At 40.2% G+C, this 27,155-nt stretch overlaps 1 protein-coding gene and 1 long non-coding RNA gene across 4 annotated transcripts; one reads left to right on the top strand and one right to left on the bottom strand.

Moving 5' to 3' along the window:
- On the bottom strand, positions 1-2,863 carry LOC138068216 (uncharacterized). 2 transcript variants are annotated; one of them, XR_011142920.1, is made up of 3 exons: positions 2,545-2,863; positions 1,230-1,352; positions 1-505 (listed from the first exon to the last, which is right to left on the bottom strand). It is a non-coding gene; the product is annotated as an uncharacterized lncRNA (long non-coding RNA). The 2 variants fall into 2 exon arrangements; XR_011142921.1 differs by having other exon boundaries at positions 2,535-2,811.
- On the top strand, positions 2,842-27,130 carry TRA2B (transformer 2 beta homolog). Of its 2 annotated transcripts, XM_068954947.1 has the most exons (9): positions 2,842-3,079; positions 10,496-10,629; positions 15,125-15,287; positions 16,395-16,583; positions 18,369-18,484; positions 19,760-19,843; positions 24,972-25,034; positions 25,828-25,901; positions 26,724-27,130. In XM_068954947.1, exons 1-9 carry the CDS (start codon positions 3,044-3,046, stop codon positions 26,732-26,734), a joined length of 870 nt encoding a protein of 289 aa, XP_068811048.1. In that variant the 5' UTR covers positions 2,842-3,043; the 3' UTR covers positions 26,735-27,130. The 2 variants fall into 2 exon arrangements, with proteins under 2 accessions (XP_068811048.1, XP_068811049.1); XM_068954948.1 differs by lacking the exon at positions 26,724-27,130 and having other exon boundaries at positions 2,920-3,079; positions 25,828-25,909.
- The last annotated feature ends 25 nt before the right edge of the window (positions 27,131-27,155 follow it).

Here is a 27,155-nt window from a genome sequence, read left to right as displayed (position 1 = left end):
TTTGTGTCAGTTGTGGAAAGCTCCAATTTTTATTTCCAGGAGCAAAACCAAGCCAGCATGGGGCTACCACACACAATTTCCACTCAGCTCTTTCTGTGGCACAGCTTCACAGTGACGACTGCAAGAAACAGGGCAAGCCAGCAAACGCAGGCGCGCTTCCTTCTGCAGCTGCTTTTTGAGGGTAAGTGAAGATGGCAGAATCTAATTCCTGCTCATTCAGATAGCGTTGCTGGAAACCAAAATCACTTGTCACTTAATATTTCCAGCTCCAGCTGGAGTCTCAAATGGTGGCCCCAACCAGTTGGGAGAAGGGTGAGCAAGAAGCAAAATACCAGTTATTCCACATCAACAAGGAGCTAGCAAAGTTTAGCTTTGGTCACTTGCCACTTTGAGGCACTTATCCAACACTTCCTCCCACTCCTGGATCTTCCCTTGGTCCTAGTATTGGCAGGGCTGTGCTCCTCACTGGGTGCTTCTCATTGCAGGGATACAGTATTGGCCTGCACTGAAAAAAAAACCCTCATGAATAAATGGGAACAAAATGGTGTCAGCCACAATCCCCAGGCCACCCTTCCACCCCCAACCACAAGGAAGGCTCGGTGAGGGATGAAATCACTTTGTCCCCTGCCTTCCCCCCTCAGTTCCACCACCCCATCAGACTAGCAATGCCTTTGCCTGAGCCACTCTCTCCAATTCTGGAGGCAGAAGTATGTGACTACTAGCCCTCCCTGCAGTTCAACACCCTCCTGGCAGCTATTGCTAGCCAGGCTGTAAACACAGCTCTGTTGGGAATCACAATTCTGAGCCAACAGAGACTAGTTGCTGAAAAACACTGCTGTGTGGACAGGATTCAAGGACTGTTCTGCCCCACACCAGCCAAGCTGAACTGAGCCAGCATTTTATTTACTGACATTGCATTGTTGGCAGGGAATTTCAGACTCAGTTGCATTGATACTCTCGACAGCATGGCAAGGACGATGGTACAAATCAGAGCAAATATAAAAGGCCGGTCACAAAGTGAACATCTGCATCTTCTTTAAGCCTAAAGCCATGGCCAGTGTCTCAAGGCAGCACATCAAGGAAAGAGAAGGGAGCAGGCACAGAAAGCCCAGCTGGGAGGTATTTTTCCCAAAGTGGCCTGCCAGATATCCATATGCCCAGAAAGAATTTCCAGTGAAAGAGGATTGCTGGGGAAACCCAGGCATGACAGAAGTCTATGCCTCCATTACCTCTCTCTCAAATGAAGAGACCTCTTTTTCCTTCTGGAATGCATCCATGAATCATTTTTGTCTCCTTTTCTGAACCCTTCCAAGTCGTTCCTTCTGCTTGAAATGGGGTGACCACAACTGCATCTGGTGTTTGTAATAAGAGTACAATGGCAACATGATAGTTTCCACTTCACGTCCTCTTCCCTTTCTACAACTCCTATCAGCCATTGGGCCTTTTTGACGAGCTCTAAAGACACTGTTTCTGGCAACTCCAAGATATTGCTACTGAATGGAAATGGCTAGTTAAGAGCCCTTGTCGTGCAAGTGTAACCTGGGGGGAAAAAAAAAGCCTACATGCATTGCATCCCAGTTATCAACTGTATTTCACATGCTCTTGTATCACGCAGTCACTCAGGGTTATTGTTGCTGTTGTTTCTCAGCTTCGCTTTCAACTAACCTGAATAATATTCCACCACCCACAGATTTATTGCCCCACAGTAATCTCTCTTCCATATCATTTATGAAGATGCTGAATAGCACAGGTCACAGGAGAAAAAATCTCCTACCATTGAGAAAAAATTATAATTTATTCCCATATCTTGCCTCCAATCTTTTCACCATAAGATTAACTCAGAAAAATTAATGAGTGCCTCCCTCTGATCCTTTGCCAAATTTATTGTCTTCAAGAATCTTCAGTGAAGGATTTCTTGAAAAGCCAAATATAGTACAATGAACCAGCCTCACTGGATATATAACAACATGCTGTGCATTAAAACCAGTTACAGACATTACACATTCTCATAAGCATTTCGTAGATGAACCCTGTCCTTATCAGTTATATCAGCCTTCCTTGTAGAAAATTGTTACCCAATGTGCTTAGGTGGAGTCCTTAGGAGTGGGTAAGAAGGTTTGCTTTAGTCTGTGTACTGCCAATGCCACTATTAAAAAATGAAAAATTAGGCCTCAAGAAGCAAAAGATGAAAACCAGAATCCAATCCACTGAGTTGTGTGCGTCTAAAGCATACAGTCTGGGAAAACTCCTAGCTTAAAGACAGAAGGGAAGAAAAAAAGTCATGGTTTGCTTGAATGGTTTGTTCTTCAGTCCCACAGAGTCATATGTGCTCGATTTTTCAATTTGAATTGCATCAGCTTCCACTGCTGGCTGCTGTTACATTTTTCTCTCAGAAGCTGAAGAGCCCCAGTTTTGCCTCTGTTAAGATGTATTTTCCAAAGAAAACACGTTACCTCATGGTCCAGAAGGCTCTACACGCCCACCCCCCTCATCATCCCTCACTTAGCACCCAACTTAATAAGCAACAGCTTTACCTTTACTGACCATTTATGAAGTAACACTGGGTCTAACACTGGTTCCTGATGAAAATCTTTACTTTTCCCTGATTTGGTGACACCTGCTCACCGAAAATTATTTTGTCAGCCAATTTTTACCCACGGCAGCCCTCGCTGCTGCTGTGCGTGTGGGGGGGGGGGCCTTTCCCACGAACCGACTGCACCTTCGGCGAGCCCGCTCGGTGTTTTAGCTGGAGGGGGCTGTACGCGACAAGGCCGCGCGGCCCGGCACTAACTGACCTCCCCCCCGCCCCTCCCCCCGCCCCGCTGAGGGGGCACGCGCGCAACTCGCGCTCCTCCTCCTCCTCCCCCCACCTCCTCCCGCGCTCGGGCCGAGCGCGAGGCGTAGGGCGCGTGCGTCGCGGCGCGCTGCCAGGGGCGGGGCCTGGCGCGCGCGCGCGGCGTGCGTCACTTCCTTTGCGGACAGGGCTGGCGCCGGGGACGGTCGGGTCGGTGCAGCGGTCGCTGGGAGCCTGTGAGGAGGGACGATGAGCGACAGCGGGGAGCAGAACTACGGCGAGCGGGTAATACACGGAGCCTGAGTGCGCAGCCCGGCCGGGCCTCGCGCCGCCCTTCTGCCGGCGGCGCGGCCGCTCCCGGTGTCCCCGTTCCGCGGCCCTGGGTGGAGAGGGCAGTTGATCCGCTGAGGGAGGGGTCGCCGCTGCGCGGCCTGTGAGGAAGCCTCGGCGCAGGGTGCGGGAAGGCCCAGCGGGCCTGGGGTTTGGCGCGGGAAAATGGCCGCCGGCCCGGTGTGAAAGGAAATGGGGGCGCGCGGCGAGGACGCTCTAGCTGCCCGCCCGCCCGCTCCATGGTGAGTCTTCCCGACGCCATCTTGGGCTGGTGACCAGGCGCTCCGGGAGAGGGACAAAATGGCCGAGAGCGGTCGAGTTGCGCGTCCTGGGACCCGCGGCCGGCAGCGCGGAGGCTAGGCTATCTCTCGGCCCGGCGCGGCTGCCGTGCCACGAGCGCGGTCGGGCTCTGGGACCTGCCGCTCCCCGCGAGGCCCGTGAGGGAGCAGAGCCCCTGGCTGCTTCCCGTGTCCTGATGGTGGGGCCGGGCGGCCGCCGCCGTTTTTTAAGGCGGCTCTGCCAGGCGGGGGTGAGGGGAGAAAGCAGCCTGCCCCCGCTTCGTTCTCCCACCCATGTGCTCCTGATCGCCTCCCGCCAAGCTGTTGGCCCACGTCCGCTCCCGCCGGCCCTGTTTAGGTCTGCGGACGTGTGATCGGGGGCGTCGGGAGCGCCTCTGAGCTCGCTGTGGGGTGAGAGTAGGCTGCGCTGCGGCTGCCTCGGCTGGTGGTGTGGTGACGGTCCATAGTTCTGCTGTCTTTGTAGCCTGTGTCATGCATCCCTTAGCCTTGTTACTTAGCACCAGAATAGAAAGGGACAATGCGAAAAGGTAGTAGTTCTGTCTTTCATTGTACTCTCTCCAAAACCGCACTGCAATTCGCTTTTAGTGCATTACTTCATAAGCTCAACTCTGACTTGCTGTGCTTTGTGCTTGCTTGTAAAATACTGTTTTTGCTTGTTGATGGAGTTGCAGCTTTGCATCCGGGTGGCTTGGTCTCTAACTTAAAGGTGACTGCAGTAGCCAGACATTAAACCTCAAACCATCAACTCTCATAGTGCTAAGGCAGGATTCTCTATGCTTGCATTGTGAAACTTGCAGTATGGTAGAAGATATTTTTAAACTAGTTACTGCAAAACATTATTGGCTGGGTGAGATTTAATTTGAAGTTGCAGATCACTTGTGACAGTTTGTGTTACAGATTAATCTGTACTTCAAAAGTATGTGTAGTTGGGTTTGGTTGGGAAGGGTGGGATTTTTGTGTTTTTGGTGGGAGGGGGAAACAGCATTGTTTTCCTTTGAGGTCTTTTGCTGCCACAGATGAGTGCAATACAGGAATCAATATTGCATTTTGTTTTATTTTCAGCGTACTCCGCTAAGCTATCGCAGCATCCAAGGGAGGAGTTTAGGTGATGGCTAGTTTATATTTTACACTTTCCTTGGAGGTTTCAAAAAAAACTTGTTCAGAGAATTTAATAACACTAGGCAGGAAATGGTATTTTTGCAATGCCTCTCTTTGGTTAATATGGGGTTTTCTTATTCAGATTCACTCTAATAAGCATTATTAGTATGTCAACGTTACTTCTTCCAGATAGGTTAGAAAGATCTGGTCTCCTCTCCTGAAAGCTAAAAACGGTAGATGATTTTGAACACTGAAAAACAGGGACTAAAGAGTAGTAGATTTATACGCCCCTTCCTCCCAGCATTGTTTTTCATTAATGTTTTCATATTATTACAACCAGTGGATTTTCTACAAAGGAGTATTACTTCTGACTTGTTCAAGATGGATTACTGCATGTTAGTTAAATGAGAGCTCTAATTACTACCATACAAGTCAGATTGAAAACCAATTTAAGATAATAGCCTAATTTTAGTGCAGTTTGTCAGGGTAACCTACATCTTTGTTTAGCATGAATGGAAATATTTAAAATAGTTGTTGTAAAGTCTTTGAAACAATTATGCAGGGTGTGATAGAACAGCAGTTGCTCTGCTGTTGTGCTTTCTTCCCTGTGCCCGTTTCTCTGTTTTATCTTTTCTGAATCTCTTAAAAAAATAAATCATGTTCAGGCAGTCTCCACAATGAAGGCTTAGGATGAGTTATCTCCCATTAGAGCTTGCTCAGAGAAATGTTATTTCTGTATAACTGAACTTTTGTGACTCGTGCATAGGTAAGTCCTACGCAATATACATGCTTGTAAAAGTGAAAAGTACAATCATTTAGCTACAAGCCTGCTATTGTAGACTAGATCAGGCAGTGGCTTTTCTAATGCTGTACCAGTGTTACTTACGGATATCTGTTGCTTGCTTAGGCTTTTATTTTACCCAGTCAGTGGCTTTCTAGTTCTTCAAGCTGGACTCTGAAGTCTCTACTTCAGAGTAGGAATGGTATTTGGATAAATAATCTAGGATATGGCTTTACAGCTGGCTGTTAAACTGTTCCAAGCCTATGCTGCCAACAAGAATTACGCTCCTGAAATTCTGTTCCTGCTCCTTCCCTTCTGCCAGTGAAGTGGTGTAGTCAGTCAGATCTGGGAATTGAATCAGCTGAAATTAATATTCTGAATCAATTTCCAGCTGCATTGATTCACAGACTTGACTGATTGTATAGCCACGTGAGCCTTAGTGTCAGTGGAGAAGAAATAACCAAGTGCTGGTGGAAGTAGTGGGACTTGGTGTCTCGTTGGCAACTGAACCTTAAATTGGCTTATGTCATGACTTAAACTAATAATAATGATATTGATTCCCCCTCAAATTGTTTCGTGCAGCTTACACTTCATAGTGATTTTAAACTCTGAAAACGTTTTTAAATTGAAGAGATAATAAATGATTAAATGCTGCCAGTATTTCAGATATTTGACTTCTGACAGCACGCAGTGAGACAGATTGCCACTTTCTTCCGAGTCACTTTTATTCATTTGTGGAAACTTGTTCAATCCTGAGATACGGTTGTAATTTGTGCACAGAAGGCTTGGAAAGAAAGCTGGTTAGGAAAAGTCTTGCTTTCTTTATTCCCTGAATATTTGGAACCTCCAAATAGTGAGTCTCCTGTGAGTTAGCTAATCCTGACAATGATTATTTGGTATGTGTCTGATCAGGGAAAAAAACGTTTAATCTGATAGCCAGATTTCTTTTTTTACAGTCAAAGTACCTTGAATGGTTGTAGATCACTTAAAAGGTAAAGTCAGCATTTTTGAGAATATTATATCATCTCTTAGAACTTCTTCCATAATTTATTTCTAAGGAAGCAGTTTGAGATGGTCAGAAACAATCTAATAGCTTGCTGCCACCAAAGTATGGGTATTCTCCTTTTTCTTCCTTCACCATCTGTCACTTGATCTGACCTCTTGGTAAGCTGATTGAATACCCCAAGCTGTCAGAAAATCACTTGCTTTTTGTTGTTGGATTACTTTCCTCCTAGCTTAGTGTACTGAATCAGCTGAGGTCAGAGTGAATGGCAGACATAGCGGAAGGAAGCTGGTTTTGGTGCTGTTGAGCTCAGCTTTTCAAACCACATTCTCTATTTTTTGATGCCATTTGGAAGCTGTTACATAAACTGAAGTATTTAGGCATTGATTTGAAATTTTTGGAAAGAAAATGCTACATCTCTGAGTTCAGCTTATATTAGTACTGTTTATTATTTTGTTAGAGCCAATTTATAAGGTCTTGGAAGTAAAACACTAGAAGTGAGCGGGTTCTGTAAGGTATTCAGACTGCTTTCCCTCTTGATAGTGGATTCTCGGCCCCCAGCAGCGATCTGGTGATGGGGTGGCTTCAGGGTGAGTCAGAATCAGCTTACCAAGGCCCTGGAAACCAAATGTGGGAATCGAGATAGAAGCAGTTATTTCTCTGGATTCAGCAGTAGAGAAGTTGGAGTGTGCAGTTAGCACAATTACACCTTTAATAGATCTGCAGTTAGATTTGATGAAACAATGTGAGGCTGTACCTTTAGGAAAGCAAGTGAAAATACCTAAGTTTAAAAGATTTAGGATAGATAACATTAAAATTTTGTTTGGCTATATTTTAAGTTGTTAAATAACTGAAATCTATTGCCTGTTATAGTTAATTGCTATATTTAATTGCTATAAGGAAAAACTGGGTTTTGGAAGTACAAAAAGCACATGATCCTAGCTTACATCCATTATAGCTGCTTCTGTCAATGGAATTTTTCTTAACCTGCTGTCCCCAGGATGATCTTGCTCTTGTGACACTCTGTGCTCAGAGGAGATGAATGTAACGCATCTTTATGAATGTGCTTAGAGGTGTTTTAAAAACAAAAAACTCCAGAATTACACGTTGTTTGAATATGCTTGAAGCATGTTTGAGGAATAATTCAGAAACCATAACTTAAGCTCTTCCACTTGAATTACGGTAATACATGATAAAGAGGAAGTAGATAGGATTTGTAGGTACTGATCAAGTGACCTGGTGATTCTTAAAATCTGCAGTTCAGAAATTCAAGGTTAGAAGAAATGGTTATTTTGGAATCAATATTTGTAGTGGTTATTTGGAGATCTGGAAGCGTTTAAAATTTGAATGTGAACACAGCTTGATCTGCTTACCTGCAATGCTTAAATGTAGGTAGGAGGAAGAAATTAGCTTTTTCCTCTATCTCTGTTCTTCCATGTGTCATGAGCAAGGAGCTAACTTCACCTTATTTAACAAGGTAAAAACTCATTAAGTGAAAGGTAGAGAGAAGAACGTTGTAAAGTTTGGAGGTCTGCTGGCTAGTGATATTTGAAAAGCTCTAATTTAGGTAGGGAAGATTTCCTTTGGCAAGGAGGGATAATAGCTTTTCAATTCTAGAGGTTATTACCAGTTTTAGTAATACCATGAAGAGATGAGGTGCAATTAATTCCTCTGAGGCTTGCAACAAGAAAGAAGTGACATAACTCTGAAAAAAGAAAAAAAGAAAAAGAAAAGTGAAGTTGAAGGTTTGGAAGTTGATACTCCAGGGGAAAAAATGTGTAGGTTTAAAAATTGCTTATTTTCATGCAGCTTCTTTGGACTTCACAACATTTTGCCAATTGCCTAGTTTTAGGATGTGGTTATCATGCAGTTGTCTTCTCAGATGCGAAGTGTCCACTTCCACATTTACATTAACATAAGATAGCAAAGATCATCCTAAAAAGTGTATCAAATAGATGAAAGCTTAGGTTATTTGCTTATTCTAGAGCCACTCCTATAATGATTTCTTCAAAGCCTAGTATCTCTAAAAACTAGATTATTGTGGGGGGAGGGACCAGCTTTGGAGTATGCTTCTGGGCAAGGTGGTTCTTCCTGCTACTTCCTTCCCGCTCCCAAAGCATCATTCATTTCTTGTGTTTTCTTCAATATTAGATCTTCTGTCTCTGGACCTTATTTTACTCCTTCTCTTTAGACTGAATCTGTCAAGAGTGTAATGTTTTGGGAATTAAGTATTTTTCTCAAATATAGAACAGCCTTAGGTTTGGCTTCAAATCTTGCTTTATATAAAGTCTGAAAATATTTTGAAAACTTTTTGTGGCTAAATTTAAAAAAAAAAAAACCTAGGGATGAGTTCCGAATTAAGTCTCATGTGTTAATGTAGTAATGAGCTTAGGTTAAATTTGCTATTTGTGACTTAAATTAGTTTTCAGTACTTGCACTAACCTTTGCAGGTGTAGTAAATGAGGTGTTTATAATGTAATGGCGCTGATTGCACATTTTGGCAAAGAATATGGCCAAGACCAAATTTGTTTTGTTTCTGTGGTGCTCAGTTGAAAATCTGCTTTGTGCTGCAAGCTCCTCCTTCTCCCCCAAGCGTGTGTGGTAGGCAATTGTAAATAGCTAGACTTTGTTCTGAGTGGTATAGAAGTGGCTTAAGCAAAACTAAAGTTTGATTTAGCAAATGGATTTTTAAATGTTTGATACTTAAATTGCTACTAGTGAGAATTTCAAGAGAAGTTGAGTGTTGAAATTTCAAGAGACATTACATAGGTAAAACAAGTAGTTTTGGACAAATTCTGGTACTCTGTCTTTATTGAGCATTGTCAAGACTTGACCTATGATTTAGAATTTGGTCTCTTTCTAAAAAAAGTATGTCCAAATAGGTGAGATTTCTGCTGAATTTTAAATTTCCTCTAATATCTTGAAGCAAATTCCTTCTGGTGTGTTCAAACTAAAAGTTGAAGCCATGTGATTGAGTTTAAGCATTGTATTGATTAAAAATACAAAAATTGAAAAGGATAATTAGGTTATGTCATTACTGAAATAAATTACAAGTAAATAATAAAGGAGATGGGATACTTTTCCAGTATTTGTGTTTTGCACAGAATCGTATTTTCAGTCTGTGGAAAATCATAATTTAATTGGAAGTATGAACCCTGCATGTGTAATCACACTTGTATAGGCGAAATAGATGTGGGTTTTAAAACTAGGCCTTCTAAACTGTGAGAACGTCCCAAAACAGTAACACAATCATAAGTCAGTGTGCTTTCTGCATTGAAAAAGCACATCAGTTAGTCTCTGACCATAGTAGGAACTTATTTTACTTAAGTCATTTCTTGTTGATTTTTTGTCTTAAGTATGTGGCTGATGAAGAACAAAACACTTGAATTTCTTAGATGATGAGTAAGTCTTCAGTTGGTCCGTTGTGCACTTGATATTAAATGTAGGCATAAATAGTGAATTCAGTTACTTTAGTACTAAGTTAAATTGAATTGACTGAATCTGTTTATAAAATAGTAGGAGAGTCGGTAGATTCAATTCTTGAACTGCATATATAGTTGAAGTCCACAAAACTTTTTTTTTTCTAGTTTCAGTTTTGGCACTAGATTTTATCCTGGAGTTTTTAAATATTCTTCATCCTGTTCTTTTTCTATTAAGGTTAATGTTGAAGAAGGAAAATGCGGAAGTCGCCATTTGACAAGTTTTATAAATGAGAATTATTTGAAGCTCAGGAATAAGTGAAGCTGAAATTTGAAAAAAAAGAAAGTGAATGCATGCTAATTATCAGACCAGAAGTCCCACTTATAGAATATTGAGCAATTTGTGTGAAGTGGGGAAGATGAAAGAAGTCAGAATTTGAAACGGAAGAATGAAGAAAAGGAATAAAAATGAAGTTAAGATAAGAAGTAATCTGGAATCTGAAAGCACTACGCTAAGTAATTACTAGTCTGTTTATGTGTCCCTGTATATTTTGCTAAACATGCATGCATTATCTGTTTAATAGCAAAACTATATGCAGGGTAAAGAAGTGTCTACCAGGGAAAAACTTCTTAAAAATCTAGGCAGTTCTAATTCCAACTGCCCGGACACATAGATATGAATTTTTACCATTTATTTCACTGGAGCTTGTTTACAGACTTCAGGTAAACCAGAAATTGTGTGCAAATTAGGCTTTCAATATCTGCGTGCAGGAATCCCGTTCTGCTTCCAGAAGCGGAAGTGCTCATGGGTCTGGCAAGTCGGGGAGGCACACTCCTGCAAGATCTCGATCTAAGGAGGACTCGAGGCGTTCCAGGTCAAAATCTAGATCCAGGTCTGAATCCAGGTGAGTTTACTTCTTTTACCTCTTCCTCCTCTTCACAAGTCAGATGTCTTTGGATTATTGTGGCAGAGATGAACTGAAGTCTAAATTAGCCCTTTCTGTTGTCAAAGGTAACTGGTGATCTGTGCCCATTGAATGCAAAGGGGCGTGTGTGGTTTCTGTATTTGAAAAGCTGAATCATCAAGTTAGGTCGCCTTCTTGAGGACTTTCTTTGAGAAGTAGTGTGCTATGTAGGCTTGCATCTTTACTGAAGTAGTTTGTAGGATACCTGCCATTTAAGTTTAAGCCTTAAAGTAATGACTGGTTTCTTTGGGTGTGAAGTGCTCTTGATTTTTTGCTTGTCTGCGCATTAAAAGAAAGCGCATCCACAGATTTTCCTTCATAGGTCACAGTACAATAAAAAACCCTTAACATTAAGCAATCATGTTTTCAAAGCAGTAGCTGATTTATGTCTACTGCTTCTTTTTTGGCAGAAATGTGTGATTTGCAACAGATCGTTCTTGCCTTTAAAATATATATTCATCTGAAAATTAATAGACTGAAAACCTGTAAAAATTAGAGAGCTTTCCTAGCTCTGAAAGTTGTGGAGAAAGTAGCTTTTTTATTTGTTACGTGGCAACACAAATGGACACTCTGAAAATGCATTTTTGATTGTATTAACGATCCTTCTGTTTATCTGCCAAATAAGCTATACATACAGAATTCCTCTTGAAACTGTTAAGGAACTTCTCACTGAGAAATAAACTATGCTCATAGTCTAAAAATAAGATAGTCAACAAATGTCATTGTGCTAGCTACTTAACATTGAATTTACTAGATGTGTCCTCTAAGAGGTGTATGCTTAGTATCCATTTAAAAAGAATGAATGGAAAGGCAACAAAACCTGTAAATGGGTGAGTGAGGTCATTGTCTTAAGAACCTAGATAACTCTAGGTGCTGACAAAACAAGGAAATGAGTGTTCCTTTGCTCACTTGTAAGCATTCAGAGGAAAAAAAGTCAGATTTCAGTAGTGAGTTTTCTTGTCGAGCTGTTAACAATGTGTTTTTTGTATAAACAGTGAATTAAGCTTGTCAGATTAAGAAGGCTAGGGTCAGGGTTGGGGTGGATGACAGTTTTGAAAGACGTTATTCCATTAGCAATAACGCATGATAGAAAACACTATCAAGTACTATCCTGAGGTCTACTTGCAAGGCTAGAATTAATCTAGCAGAAGCCAGGGAGTGTGTGCCAAGCGTAGCCTGAGTGCATGTTGAGATGAGAGCTGATGCAGATTATTTTACCTTCCCTGGCCATCTCTGCATGCCTGGATTCCCTTTAGATGGAAACTGGGTGCAGTGGCGAGGAGACAGCTACAGGATATTCCACTTGATCCTGCAGTCAGTTTTGCAAGCTCAGGGTACAGCAGTGCTGCAGTTTGGGAGCTAATGAAGTTAAACATAACTGTTTACAGTATGAATGGCTTTATGAGAAGGTAAATACTTGGGAATTTTGACAACAGAGGAATGGGCATGTTTTTTCTACTTTAGGCACAGTCATAATTGTCAAATTATGCACTCGACAATTCCTGTAGTAAAAGAATGAAAATGTCAAACTAAACACTTGGTGTTTGTATTTTTAAAACTGTAATGTAAAATGTATATTATTTAATGATTATAATTGAAATATTTATAATAAATATGAAACTGGAGTGACCTAAGAAGTCGCTGGTAGCGAGAGATTCATAGGACAGTTCAAGAGGACTGCAAAACCTTGCTCGAAGCAGTCAGCTGTGGGTTCAGACCTTGTTACTTTATGCAGTTGGCTTTTGAAAACCTCTGAGGATGGAGACTACACAACCTCTTTGGGCAGCCTTTTACCTTTTAAAATAACAAGCATGTCAGGGCCTTGCCCAGCGTATTCTAGACACCTTCATCCATAATCCCTAGGGTTTCTGTTCCTCCTCTTTTAAAGCATTGCATTTCACTTGCAGAATACCCAGGATATTATGTAAGAATGCAGACACAGGTTGTATACAATGCTGAAAGAAGCAAACGCAAGATCTGGAATCCAAAGTCCTGGCACTGTAATATATTTTTTTAAACAAACTGGGCAGACTGGTAGCTCTTATGAGAAATTAACCCTTTAAATAATATCCTTGCAGCTGCAAGTTCAGTGGTTTTCTTAATGAGCAGTAGGAAAAGCTTATGACTGCCATGGTTTCCTGAGCATCTAACAGCCATCCTGAAAACGCCTAGGGTTGAAAATGCTGGAAATATATTGCAGAGGTAGAATGGGTTCGTTAGTGATTGTGAATAGGATTGTGGTCTTGTTTCAAGACACATATTTAGAATCAACATACTTAGGTCTGTTTTCAGTGCCGTCACATGTTTGGATGTGATCACGAGCAGGTCGTGTAAGTCTTGGTTCTGACTGGAGAAGTAATTGTGAGAATTTTAATACTTCTTGGTGGTTTCTGTTGCAAATGCATTTTTGAGTTACTAGCATTATACATTATGATTTGGGAACACATCTGTATCCTCTTGTATTTATCAGTTGGAGCTTGGGGATATTTGATTAAAAAATTCAAAGCTGCTTTTTATTCAAGCTTCCTCCATAGTATAGGGGAAATGCTCTCCAAGTATTTTTTTTTATTTTTTTTTTGCATTACTATTCTTTGGCTGGTTCTGTATGTTCTTAAAGTCTTCTCAGCACTCCTCAGCAGAGGAATAGGGTTTTCACCTGCGGTGGTTTTGCAGCAAAGGAGAATAAGAGCAGTAGCACTCGGCATTTCAGGTACCATATGTAAGCAATGCGTATTTAAAATCAGTATTGTTCTTCGAAGTGTTGTAGCAGTTTATCTAGTTTAGAAGTGTCCAGTTCTTAGTGATGGATGCATTTTTAAAGCCTGGAACGTCATTTCGTGTTTTGTCTTCAGATGAGCTTTTTCAATGTCAAAGGATAAAATCTGGCCATATGCAGGTGCTAAGCTTCATGTTTGTTTGGCATTTCACTGTTTTCCTGTACCTTCTTTTCTTGCCTCATTCGGGAGTTCAGTTGCTTTCTTCTCCTTTCCAAAAAACATAGGCTTGTTCTTTCTAAATTCCTTGTTATAGGTAAGTGTTGTAATGAGAGGAGTTGAACAGGAGTTAGCTGTTTCTGTGAAACGTGTGTATATGTTTCAAGTTGAGGAAGACGGGACTAGCTGGCTCACTCCTGAAAGGGTTGGAGGCATAACTTTTTAAGGAGGCTTGGCTGTCTGGTGGGCACCTAGTGAGAAATCCGGACAATAGGAGCTGTTACATGCTCAGGAGAGTGAAAGCTGGTCCAGGTTAAGAACTTCTGTCATGCCAATATAGCAATTTGTTACTCAAACATGATTCTGCAATGATGTAGCTTCTAATCTCGGTCAATACTTGTTCCTTTGTCCTTCTACTTTGTGGAAGCCATTTAAAGCACCAGTGAGAGTCTGAAGGCTAACAATTTGTGACTAAGCATTCCCCCCTGCCCCCCAAATGTTACGTTGTTAAATACACTTCTTAGCTTTGCAGTAATTTTTTTGTAAATGTTGTGTAGCATGTAAGTTGTTCAGTGAGTTATGAGTAGCAGGCAAAGCTCAGGAATATTATTACATTGTAAGTGTTCTGCCTGCTCCTCTTCTCAGCTAAGATCAACTGTATTTTGAAGGGCTGGAGGCTTAGTAGAAGTAACTGAAGTGTTTCATGATCTTATCTCCATAGACCTAGTGCAGTCGGAAAACATTTCTGGAACCTTTCTGAAGAGAAGTGGGCTGAAATTAGTGAGCAGTTGCACCTTTGCCTAAATACACTACAAGTCTGAATGAGTAAAACTAGCTTACGCATGCAGTTGATGTTAAGTAACTGTTGAAATACCAGAAGGTGGATAAAAATACTGCCAATTTGTTACAAAGGTTTAATCTCTTGACTCCTATTGAACTCTGTTTCAGAGGTATTTGGCAAGCTTCTGTGCTTTTAATTAGGTACTGTGTAAAAGTATATTTGCCTTTCAGTTTCATTAAGAGCTTGAATAAGCACCTCTGCAATCATGGGTGTTGTATATGAAGACACAATCACGATTTATTCCTGTTCTCTTTCTCTGCTAGGACTTTGAGACAGCCACCTCAAGCTATTTTAATTTTACTTAACTACTACTATAAATACTGTGATTATTCTAAGCATATACTGTTTCAGACAATGGTAGCCTTGTTAGAAAAAGCTAGAAACTATATTGGAGAGTTAAAAGCTAATTATAATGGAAGTTGAGGTTCATTCCCCCCTACACACACACTTTTTTCCATTAATAGAAATGCTCTGAGAGCATCTACAGTAATCTAACTGTAATGGTGACCGATAAAAATTGGTCTTCTGGAACGCAACTTAATCATGTGATGCTGCGAGTTCTTAGAAAATGGTTTGGGCTTTTGTTTTTGAAAGGTTCAAAAAAATGTAGCTTTATATATATATATATATATATTTTTTTTTTTATAAATCCTTCTTGCAGATCTAGATCGAGGAGGAGTTCTCGTAGACACTACACAAGATCACGCTCTCGCTCCCGCTCTCATAGGCGATCCAGAAGTAGGTCTTACAGTCGGGATTATCGGCGACGACACAGTCACAGCCATTCACCCATGTCTACTCGCAGACGTCATATTGGAAACAGGGTAGGTCTGTTACAGAAGTAAATGACTCATCGCCTTGAATGCATCTTAAACTTGCTAAACTCATTCATCAGGGTTTTCCAGAATAATGTTTTGCTCTTCTTAAGAAATCAAGTCATTTGTTTCAACTTCCAATTGCAAAGTAAAACTACTTTCCTGGTAAACTGGTGAATGGTAGTAAAATGCCATTACGGAAGGCCTATATCCTAATTCTGAATGTTGTTCTGTAACCTGCATGCAGTTTGACTGCTTTTCATCTCCTGTGCTTTCTTGGTATAGCGGAATAACTCTTAAGTTTGACTCTTCAGGTATTGAATTGATCCTGTTTAATTTTATAGCTTGAAAAACAAAATTCTGGAATTTTGTCTACTACGATAAACTTTAAGAAAGCTCTAGCAGAAAAATTCAGATCTATTTGAAAGATATGGTTAAGGTTGATTTGTCATGTTGGTTTTGCTATACCTTGGATCCCCATAAATTATCATTGTCTGTGCAGCTTCAGATTTGTTGGGATGGGAGACAGGAGGAGGAGGTTGTTTGGCTCTTTGTGGGTTTTTTATTGTTTCCAGTGGTTTTGTTTGTTTTACAGATGCCTTTAGAAATGCTACCAGTGCACTCTGTCGCCAGTATACCTGTTGTAATAAATGAGGAGATGCATGCAGTGAATGGTGGGGATAGAATTAGGAGGGAGAAATGTTTACCTCTTCCGGAATAGAAAATTAAAACATTTAATAAAGACACCACCAATACAGTGTTTTTAACTAAATGAAGGCAGGCAAGCCAACTTAATTCTGGCTGCTTACAGCCTCAAGTGACTGGGAGTAGTGTGGTTCACTCTGAAGTTGGGGAAGGGAGGGTGATAAATGACACAAATGAAGAGGTGATCCAGGCCCATCCGTTGTATTCAACAATAGCCAGCTAGTGTGGGAAAAGTGTGTGTGGGGGGGGGGGGGTTTGATATATGCAGTATAAAAGTATCTACTTGCAAGTTAAACTAAAATTGCGCAGTGTCTTTTTTATTTGTGGCTTGGATTGATGGCAAACTCAAATATGAAATACTTTGTATTGCAAATTAAGCGATTTTATTCTAACAGATATCTCTTCCTTTAGGCAAATCCTGACCCAAATTGTTGTCTTGGTGTGTTTGGATTGAGTCTGTACACCACAGAAAGAGATCTGAGAGAAGTTTTCTCCAAGTATGGTCCAATTGCTGACGTTTCAATTGTGTACGATCAGCAGTCTCGGCGTTCAAGAGGATTTGCATTTGTGTACTTTGAAAACGTCGAGGATGCTAAGGAAGTAGGTTGGAGTAGAGAAAGAATGGAGTATTTACTGTGTTCTCAGTTGCTGGGATGTAACAGGATGTAGCCTGGGAAGCTCACTGTTCAACCTTTGAAATGGTATAGGAATCTTTTTGCATTCGTTCCTTTAAATGTTTGAAATAATCATAATGTAAGCTAATGCTAAGCAAGCTTCTGTCACCTGAAAGGAAATATGTAAGCATTATGTAAGCATTATTTCAAGCAGTGCGTTGATAACAGATGTAGTCTTTCTTGTGTGTAGAGGGATCAGTTACAGAAACTGTTTTTATTCTCCCACTTATTTTTACTTGAAACTCTTCTCTTCGTTGATAACTTCCACTGTGGTGGTAGAGCACATGGATAAATTGTGAATTGGGATTCTTTGAGATTAAAAAGGTGTCCTTTGCCAGCAAGTCTCTCCAGATTCCTAAATCCAGATGGAAAGCAAATACATTGAACATGTGGTAGAGGCTGTCTTGTAAAGTGTGTTCAAGATCCCATGTTGGAGGCCCCTATTTTCTCTTTTCTGCCTTCGGGGCCTAAAATGTCTTTTGCACCTTATTGTAAACTTCAGAATCTTAATTCAAATGATCAAAATCTACTGTGTATCAGAGGAAAGAGTGTAAGAGCATGGACACTGATCCCTATGCAGGCTGAGCTGTTGTATAATTCGCCAAAGCAAACTTCAGCCTACCCGTGGTGCAAACTATTTTCTTTGTCCTGTTGAAATAGAGACAAAAGTTCTCTGCAGCTCAACTGTGAGATGAAAGTTTCTTCCTAACCTCATGTATGGTGATCTTTTCAATGTTGAGCATGTTCAGAGTGCTCCACACTGGTATATAAGAGTTTCTCAAATGCTCAGGTGTGCTGTAGGAGCAATAACAAGCATTCTGATGACTTCTGGTGCTTCAAAGGAGTCTAGAGGGGGAGGAAGGGGGAACCTTTTCTGAAAGGCCAGGCAAATACTTCAGTGCCTTCCTGGTCCCTGCGAATGATCTTTGAAAACGCTAAGGCATCAGATAAATTTTGACAGTAGCAATACTGCATAGGAAGTTTTGCGATTTTTGTGTTTACGAGTAGTACAGAATGAACAGGGAAGGGAGCTCCCCGGATATGGAATTCTGTACTTGAGCTTGCCCTTGAAAGGCATTGCCCTAATGGGTTATAATCAGGCTTGCATTCTGCATGAATTCAATCTCCTGGAAACTCTAATGTCTTTTATCAAAATTGGCATGAAGATCTCCTTGTTAGATTGAAGCTTTGTATGTAGGTCCTGCTACCTGGCAGAAAAAAACAATAGCTTTTTTTCTTGATGTACGTTTTATTTATGACTCGTATGATCATAGCCAAGGTCACAGTAGAATTTGGGGATGTGTTTGAGGGGAAAAACTTAGTTGACATACAGCACTACTCTATTGTTAACTTATAAATGTTGTGCTTCATGTTTCACGTTGGAATAGTTATACCTCCCCACGTGCGCGTGTACGCAGGTTTCTCTTAATTGTGTAAGAGACAGAGGTGCTAAAATCACTGTTAAATTCTGTTGCTTTCAGGCATTGAATGCTATATAAGTCGTGTTTTAAACAGTTTGTGGAGCTTATTTCCAGTGGTCCTAGAACTCAGAGTAGATTCAGTGTTATGTACTAGGCATAAGTGAAATTTAGACTTGAATCTTAATTGACCTATTTTAAGACTTTACTTAATATTTGAAACAGTGGTTAGAGACTTTTGTTGATATTAAAGTTTAAACCTAAAGCTAATTGTATTTTATCACTCTGTATAGGCTAAAGAACGTGCCAATGGAATGGAGCTGGATGGGAGAAGGATCCGGGTAGACTTCTCCATAACAAAAAGACCTCACACACCTACCCCTGGTATCTACATGGGAAGACCCACTTAGTAAGTTACCTGATTTTTGTAGCAGTAAGGGATAAGATTCATAGATTCATACTGTGTCCTGTGTTTTATTAATGTTGTTCTGCAACCCCTCTAAGAGTCCTGCTTCTGTGTGCTTTCTGTTTTTTAACCGGCTTCTACTTTAATGCACTGTTCTGAAAGCCATCCTGTACGTCCAGTTTGGTATTTAGGCCTAAAATGAATACGTTTCCTTGCTTCTGAATTGTATGCTCCACAGTATGTGAACGTTTCGGTACTGGGAACTAAAATACAGAAGCCACTGTTGATGCCTAATTGTATGAAAAAAAAGTCACCTCAGAATGACTTCTAGGTCACTTAGGCACACTTAGGTGTGCTAACGCTGATGTGGTTATCTGGCAAAGTTTCAGAAGTTACAAACTCAACTGAATAAGGAGGCTCTGCAAATTTAAAAGAACAAACAAAACCCAGCGTACGTGGACGACCATCAGTAGTGCATGTCTTTCCAGCCCTTTAGATAGGAGAGGTTCATTTATGTAGTACTTGTCAGTGACTGATCTGGAGTCAGTGAGCCTGTGTTGGTTTCTTATGTTCCCCAGACATGTGTTGTCTAAACATTTCAATAAGTTTACACTGAGACTTTCTGATGTTTTCTAAGTTATACTAAGTTGCTTATGATTAATGGATGGTCTCCTGTATACCTTCAAACATTAATGGCTTTGTAAGCTGTAGTTTTTAGGAAGAACAGATTACATCAGCAAATACTAGTTGTGCAGCTTTGTGTCTGTTTTCTCTATTCAAAGAGTATATGTTTAGCTTAAAGTTACTAAGAATGTGAATTGTTTCCCCAGGTTTAAAAACTTTAAGCTGATGGTACTGGTGATGGTATACCTGACTTAATACTGAGGTCATAAGTCCTTCCAAAAGGAGCTTTTTGAGAGCTAAAAGCGAATGAAGGCTGGCACAAAATGGGATTCCTCTTGTGCCTGCGATATTAAAAGGTTAAGAGCTTTCAGATGAAGGAGGGAAGTGAATAGTTTTTTTGTGAAGTGCTTGAACTTCAAAATCAATGATTTCGGCAGTTCTGTACCTACTTGCATTGGGGCAGTAGAAGTGCTCATGCAGTCCCTTCAACTCTGAGGATGGGTGATAACAATGCTAAGCAAGTTAAAGTAGAACACTTGATTGTATGGTTTGCTATAACGTGTGCTTTCTGACTTTATGCCTACTGTGAAGCACAATGAACAATATGTAGTGTGTTAAGTTTTCTTAAATGCAGTTCTCTTTTACTGCTTGTAGTGGCAGCTCACGACGACGAGATTACTATGACAGAGGGTACGATAGAGGATATGACGATCGTGACTATTACAGCAGATCATACAGGTGAACCAACGCTTGTAATATTGGACTACTTTTTAAGCTATGCTTTTTCACCTCTGCTTTTACCTACCTAAGTGTCACAAGTTCATCTTGGAGATATATTTTAGAATGTTTTTTTTACTCTCTCTCATTCTGGAATCCTACTACAAAATCTTTATCAAAATGACTGCTCAATACAAATCCATGAGACTTGAGAAATACTTTGAATAGGACATTTAATTTTGGCTTGAGTTGATCCATAATGCTTTTAGTCTGTTTTAAACTTTGAAAAACAAAATACATTCTTTATCCTGTCATACTAAACTTTCATTGGTTCATCTCCGTTAGTATTAAAGTGAACGGAGGGGCAGATTTAATTTGCAGTTTAAGGTGCTTGAATTTGTATTATAATGCCAAATTGTATTTGGAGTAGAGTCAGATGGCAGACAGTAGGAGATATGAGTGGTTGCCAGTATCCCTTATTAGTAATTGTGGCATCTCAACTGTTGCCAGAAATGAGGAATTGGAAGTTGAGACTGAACTGGTCTATACTAGACACTTATATGAAAAGGCTTTTTTTTAAACATACTGGTAATTCAATTGTATGTAAGGTAAACAGTGTTACAAAACCACAGGCAAAGCTTAATTTCCAGTAACAAAAGTAGCTAGATTGTTGCATGGAGCTGGAAAGGAGGCTACTTTCCGCTGAGCAGTTTGCTAGTTAACTCCTTGGCACCCACAATTGGGATTTCCTTGTTCTGATGCCTGATGAACGACATCTGTGCAAACTAGTAGTAGGAAATAACAAGTTTAAAAGGAAGAACTGAGGGGAAACTGAAACCATGCTGCTTAGTAGATTTAACAGGTTCTGCTGTAAGGTATGTGCGGAGTTCAACTCTGAGTTGTGGCTAGCATTTCCTAGAATCTGGCAGAGTCCAGGTCCCTTCAGTATTCGAGGACAAAGCTGCAGTGTCCAATAGACCTTAACCACCTTACCAAACTTCTCTCTGATTTAAAGTGGGGGTGGAGGGTGGGAAGTGGTGGTATTTTACATTCTAGAGGGTCATAACTAGTTCTTTCTAAATATCTTCTACCTTGTTACTGGACTAGCACGAGTGATAAAATACTGGGAGCAGACCTTTTTCTGGAGAAGGTTTACAACAGTGAAAGAGTGTGGCTTGTGCATAAGCATGATATGCAGGTGATTGAATCTGACCACAAAATCTAGCTTTCTGCTTGGCCAGGATAATGAGGAAGCCCCTCTTGATGCTGTCCAGCCATGGCTGTTCCCTGAAGTGATTTGTGTGTTCACAGCTATCATAATCTGGTAGTTTAAACTTTGCTTTTCATGTATAGAGATGCTTATCTTAAACTGATCTAGTTTCATCTTCCCTTTTAAGTATGTAGCTAGTCTTTCTTAAAAAACGCTGAGTGCGTGTCAGTATGCTGCTGTTACAGTGTAACATAGATTTCAGTGCATCAAATAATAACTTTTTTTGGTCTTTCTTTTATTCACACTTCTCTTATTTGGAGTAGGAGGGGCTTAACTCTTCCATTGTTCTGCTTTTCTGTAGCAGTTTCCATTTAAACTATTTTCTTCTTAGACGTTACAGAAACAGTACTGAATCTTATTGTGTCTTGTGGATTGAGTTTTGCTTGATCCTCTTGTCACATTTGACATGTATGTTTTTCTTGGAAATTCACATGTCCTATTCCTGTCTATCTTCAATCTACATTTTTGTGTTCAACAACACAGAGGTGAACTTTAGAAGAGAAACGAGCTGTGAATATTCAGCATTAAGGCTGCCAGCAGCTCTTGTCCCATTCAAAGTCCTCAGCGTTTTCTGGGACGCTGTTCAGTTAGGTGTAAGGTTAACAGTTAATCTTTTCTATCTGTAATTACTAAATCTACATATGGTTGCTGAATCATATAGTACTTTCTTTAATGCATCTGCACTGAGTGGATTTACGATTGCTGCCTAATGTGATATGGGAAGTGCATGAATTGAAGTTGCATTGTCTCCTTGTAGCTCAGATCATATAAATGCTAAATACCATGATGTTAGTCAACTTTCAGGGTACTTTTCTGTTACACTTTTCCTTTGTATCTAGAAAGTCGTCTTCTGTGTGCTTTATTGATTATTCACGTGGTCGCTGTCAGGATGTGTAGTCAGAGCCCTTCTCCTTTTCTGTTTCTTACTACCTCTAGTCTTCCTTTTTCCCAGGGCGTTGCCATTGCTTCCCATCTGCTTTTCCCACTTTACCATTGTTTGTTAAACTATGTGCCTTACTTCTACAATGCTTCCAGTGCTGCAGGGTGGGAGCGAAGGTTACAGTGAATACTGGAGACAAAATAAAATGTCCGGCTCGTTTCTGGGAAGCAGTCTTTAGAGAAGGTATTCTTCTACCCAGTCAGTCTGTCGTGCTGCATCAATGGCTTTGAACCTGTTGGAGAGTTATAACAGCTGAAAACTTAAGTTGATACTGGATATGCAAGAACCAAGATGCGTTGGTTTTCATCTTGCCCACAATTGTATGTTGACTCTTATAGGTGACAGTGCAGGGGAGATGTGACCCAAAAGCACCTCTCTGACTAAATTTCCAGTCTATTTCAGAGCACACAGTACAACCACATTTCCAAGATAGTTACCATAGCCTCTTCTTGCCTCATGTTCTAAGGATAACAAACTTGCATCTAGTAGGTAAATTGATTGAAGTTGTCTGTCAGAGCTTTGGAAACTAAATAAAGTCTTGTAACGTAGTCTGTTGGACAGTTTGTGAAGTGGTGCTACTGGCTTGCTCTTTGTGTTCTCCCATCTTCCATTTTGTTTTGCTTGTGGTTCTGATGTAAACCTGTCAGCATGGAGAAGGCATGTAAGGACCAGCAAGAGATTTAGGGGTATGCAGCGTTAGGTAAGACTCTTAAACCATCAATCCTTCTGTTACTTCTTTATGGAACAAGCTTCCTTCTTTCCTAGTAGGTAGGTCAGGGTGTACTGGTTGTCCTTCTTGCAATCTGTTGTTGCTTTGGTGTTCTTAAAATGGGTTTTAAAATTCCTGTGTATAAGGAGTTTCCTTGTTTAAGTTAGGATGTGATCATAGGTCTTCACTTAAATGTTACCTTTGTCCTTCCTGAAGGCGAATTGTGACTCAGATCTCTGTAAAACATTATCAGAAGCTGGATATTGTTTCAGGTCTGTTTGTGCTAGTGAGAACAGTCACAGACTGTGATAGTGACTAGACATAAAGAAGAACACATGGATTAAAAAGGAAAAACAGACTAGTAAGAAGTGATATGGGAAGATGAACCACTACTTCAGTTAGTTTACCAGTTTGCATAGTAGCATATCGGAATTCAGCACAGCGCTTCAGTTCTGCTCTTCCAGATGGTCATGCTCTAGGCAATGTTCTGACTTTCCTACATGCTCACCTGTCCTATGTTTGTCATATGAATTGGGGCTTTAGGTTAGAAATACTAAGAGTATTGACAGTTCCAGTGAGGATGTTTTCCATTCCCTTACTTTAAAGGGGGGGGGTGCATTCTTAGAGCTTCTGCAGCACCTTTATAATGTCTTGGAGCAGATACTGAAAGTAAGCCTCAAACAGAGTCTGCATGTGGCTACTGAAGAATATTGCTGTCTGTGCATCTTAGGTATCTACTTGCTCTTCCTACAGAGATCAGTCTTTTGAGGGAGAGGGAAGAATAGTGTTGTATGTGTCATGAGTACTTTATCGAGGAAGAGAAAGGGACTCGGGGATGTGTTAATCTGGAATCTTCAAAGATGTAGTAGAATGCTGCATCCTAGCACTCCCCCCTGGAAACTAGTCAGTAACAGTTACTTGCATTTTCTCCTTTATTGCCTTCTGTGCAGTAAAGCCTTAAGGGAAATAAGTTTTAACCTGACACTTCCCATCTGAACTTTTAATTTCTCCATATGGCCATGGAATGTTTACTTTTGTCTGGAAAAGAGTGCCTGTAAACAGGATAATCTAAAAAATTTGCACATAGGGCATCTACCTAGAGGAGAAGACTTTAAAACCAAAAAAAAAACAAAAACAAAAACAAAAAAGACACCAAAAAAACCCACCACACTTTGTGATCAGCAAGTCTTTTTCCTTCATATGATTGCAGCCTTTGAGAATGACTGAGAGCACGCTGTAGTAGTCACCTGTGCTCAGTAATCGGTCTCCTCCCTGCCCTTCAGCTTGCTTTCTTAAGTATTTGGACACTTCGGGCAGGCTCTGCTGAAGCCTAGCCTTGAAACTTTTTAGGTTAGTGGTGCAATGGCCTCTTGTGTGCCACAAGTAAGGGCTGTGATAAGTTGCGGTTTTTTAATTTAAAAAAAAAAAAAGAGGAAAGCAGACAAACAGCAATCTAGCAACTAAATGACTAAGCAGAACCCACTAAACCGTTATAGGCATGTCATATAACGAAACATCTGGGGAGAGGATTCTTAATATACCCTTTCTTCTCAGCTGTTCCCATTCTTTATTCTTTCAGACTTAGAGCAAAGCCCTTGACCTGCACCTTGACAATTTGTGTGTGTAGCGGTACCAGACTAGCTATTGGATATTGTTAAATGTTGTAATCAACTGCTTCAGTTCTAAACAGCTTTATATAAGGATAAGTTGTACCACTCTTGTTGTAAAGATGCCCTTGTTTAAAAATGATCACTAAGTGTTAAAACATAAGGGTGTTCTTCCTGCCTTAATTACAGAATCTACGTGCTCATGTTTCCTCAGGATAGTGAGCTTAACTTGCTACTTTAAAAAAAAAAAAAAAAAAAAGTTTGCCTCAAGTGGGTAAGCATCGGAGAACAGAAACGGTCTTTGAAGTGAAGGCTATGTACCAATCCCAAATTGTTGCTTTTTGGAGAGTATGACATTGTAAAATACAATACCAGTCAGTTGGAATATGAATTCTCTTTAACTGCTCCTTGACACTATGTTAAGCCAACTTCTTCCAAGAGGACATAAAAATAACTATAATGAGAAAGTAACTTAATGTCATCTAGTGTAGGAATTAGATGGTTTCTTGTCTCTGGATCATTTCCTTATACTTGATGATGTGCTTTGTTTGTATAGTATTAGTACTATTTTTGTGACTTTTGAAAAATTTCAAAACAAAGTAACAGTTCTTTTATCTTCACAGAGGGGGCGGAGGAGGAGGAGGAGGAGGGTGGAGAGCTGTGCAAGACAGAGATCAATTTTACAGGTATGATAGGGAAGTTGTCAATGTCTGGACAACAGTGGAAGTCTTTCTGTGCATGGTTACAAGCTTATAATGAAACGGGTCTAGGATATCTTCAGATACATTAACAGAAATTGAGTGGATGCTGAATATATGCAGCTCTTTAGCGAGCAGTGTGATTCACTTCAGGGCTCCCTCGTCATTATGTAAAATGGTGTAAAAAGGCATGAGGTTAGTATAGGGACTGTTTAATGCAGCTTTACCCAAGGAAAACCTCGGGGAGGTTCCCCCAAGAAGTTAACGTGCTGAATGTGTTGGGGGATTGAATCCCTGTTAAGGGAACTCTAGTGGAAATAAACAAGGAAAACAAAACTTGGAGTGCCTAGATGGGAGGGGGTTCCTAGGGCTTGGGGAACGGGATGAGATGTAGCAGAGAATGCTGTTCAGATCAACTCTCCTATCTGAGAATAAATATTTAAATACAAAGTGAAGGTAAAACTTCATTTATTCTGCTTGTTTGGGATGCTGTTGATTTTAACCTTGCATGTAGTCAAATAGTGAATGCGAGAGAGCTTATTTCTTTTACTAGTCCAAAATAATATTACTATGACTTGTTGCTCATAAAAAGGATGTTAAGAAAATTCACGTTTGTTATCCAGTAGAAATATTAATCAGCTCTTTATATGCTCTGCTAGCTTTCCCAAGTGTACTCTTTGATACCAGGATTGGGTTAGAGAGAAGTATCCATGTAAAGCTGCTATCGCTCATCTGCTGTAAGGATTAACAGAGAAAATGATTGTGTTGTCCCCTTTCACAGGAGAAGGTCACCATCCCCATACTACAGCCGAGGGGGCTACAGATCTCGATCCAGATCTCGGTCCTATTCACCTCGTAAGTAATCTTATCTTAGAGCTAGCAAATCAAAAGTAAACTTTCTCTTTGTCTGAAGTTCTTCCTTGAGTTTTTTCTGCAAAAAACTTTTTTTATGTTGGGGGGGGGGAGGAGGCGGGATGTTTTTAAGAGCAGTTTCCTTTAATGTGTAAACTAAACTAAGTGATGTTGCTTTAAAAATCTGAAGCTCTATCTCTCTTGGGAAGGAAGTTACAATGGTACTTTGTTGCAGTAATGTTGACAACTTGGTCTTGCTGTCTGTCTTGGACATAACCAAATTGTCAAGCTGTGCATGTTCTAGTGCTGGAACTAAATTTCCCAACTTAACTTGCTAAAGAGGAGGCTAACTTAATCTGAAGTCCAAACAGTACTTTTTCTCCAAATTGCTTATCTGCATAGAATATAAAGCTGTGTTTTGATAGCAGAAAGTTAATAAAGTGCAAAGTACAACATTCATAATGTGTTCCTTTTGTAATGGTTACATGGCTTAAAGCTATTTGTGTGAGGAATAGGTTGTATTCCCATGTTTATTCTGTGTGTTCAAATGAAAACAAGTGCAGCTGCTTTTAGTGATAAATAGAGAAACTAACCTCAGCCACTGGCAGAAAGTTAGAATGTAAATTCTTTTCTTTATACACTGAAGTATGAGCCCTGTGTGTATGAGAACTTATTGGTAGAATTGTACTGTTGCATTTTGTCATAGACAAGTCATTAGGCTCTTGAATTCATTGTCGCAGATTTGCGATATATCTGAATTCACACAACTCTTAAAATCTGTCAGTACTTGGAATTCTAATAAGTGTATATATTCTTTTCTTTCAGGTCGCTATTAAAGCATGACACGTAGAGGAATTTCTAGCTGCAGCTTTTGAGTTGAAATTGCAAGTTTGTGGACAATATTTTTATTGTCTCTTCTGTTTAAAAACAAGTGAACAGTGCCTAGTGAATAGGTGACTTTTACACCTTTTATGAAGACTACTCTTTCCGTGATGTTAAATGCTGTTTCATTCTGCATATTTGTGTAGTTTGGTGCTTTGTTTCGATTTGTGTTTTGAAGAATGTTTTGCATGTATTTTTTTAGTCTCCATTTTGACTCCTGAAAGGTTTCTATTGTAAAAACAAACTGTTCAGTTAGCTTTTTCTACTGATTCCAAGGTATTCTGATGATTAAAACCTGTGTAAAACACTTTCAAAAGTTGAAAAATAAAATAAATTTGGTTTTTTTCCTACTTACTTTGCCAAGTGTAAATGTGG

Source organism: Struthio camelus, chromosome 9 (assembly GCF_040807025.1).
Source record: "Struthio camelus isolate bStrCam1 chromosome 9, bStrCam1.hap1, whole genome shotgun sequence".
NCBI lineage: Eukaryota > Metazoa > Chordata > Aves > Struthioniformes > Struthionidae > Struthio > Struthio camelus.
Note: the sequence above shows the minus strand (reverse complement) of the source record. Positions and strands in the feature narration are given on the sequence as shown.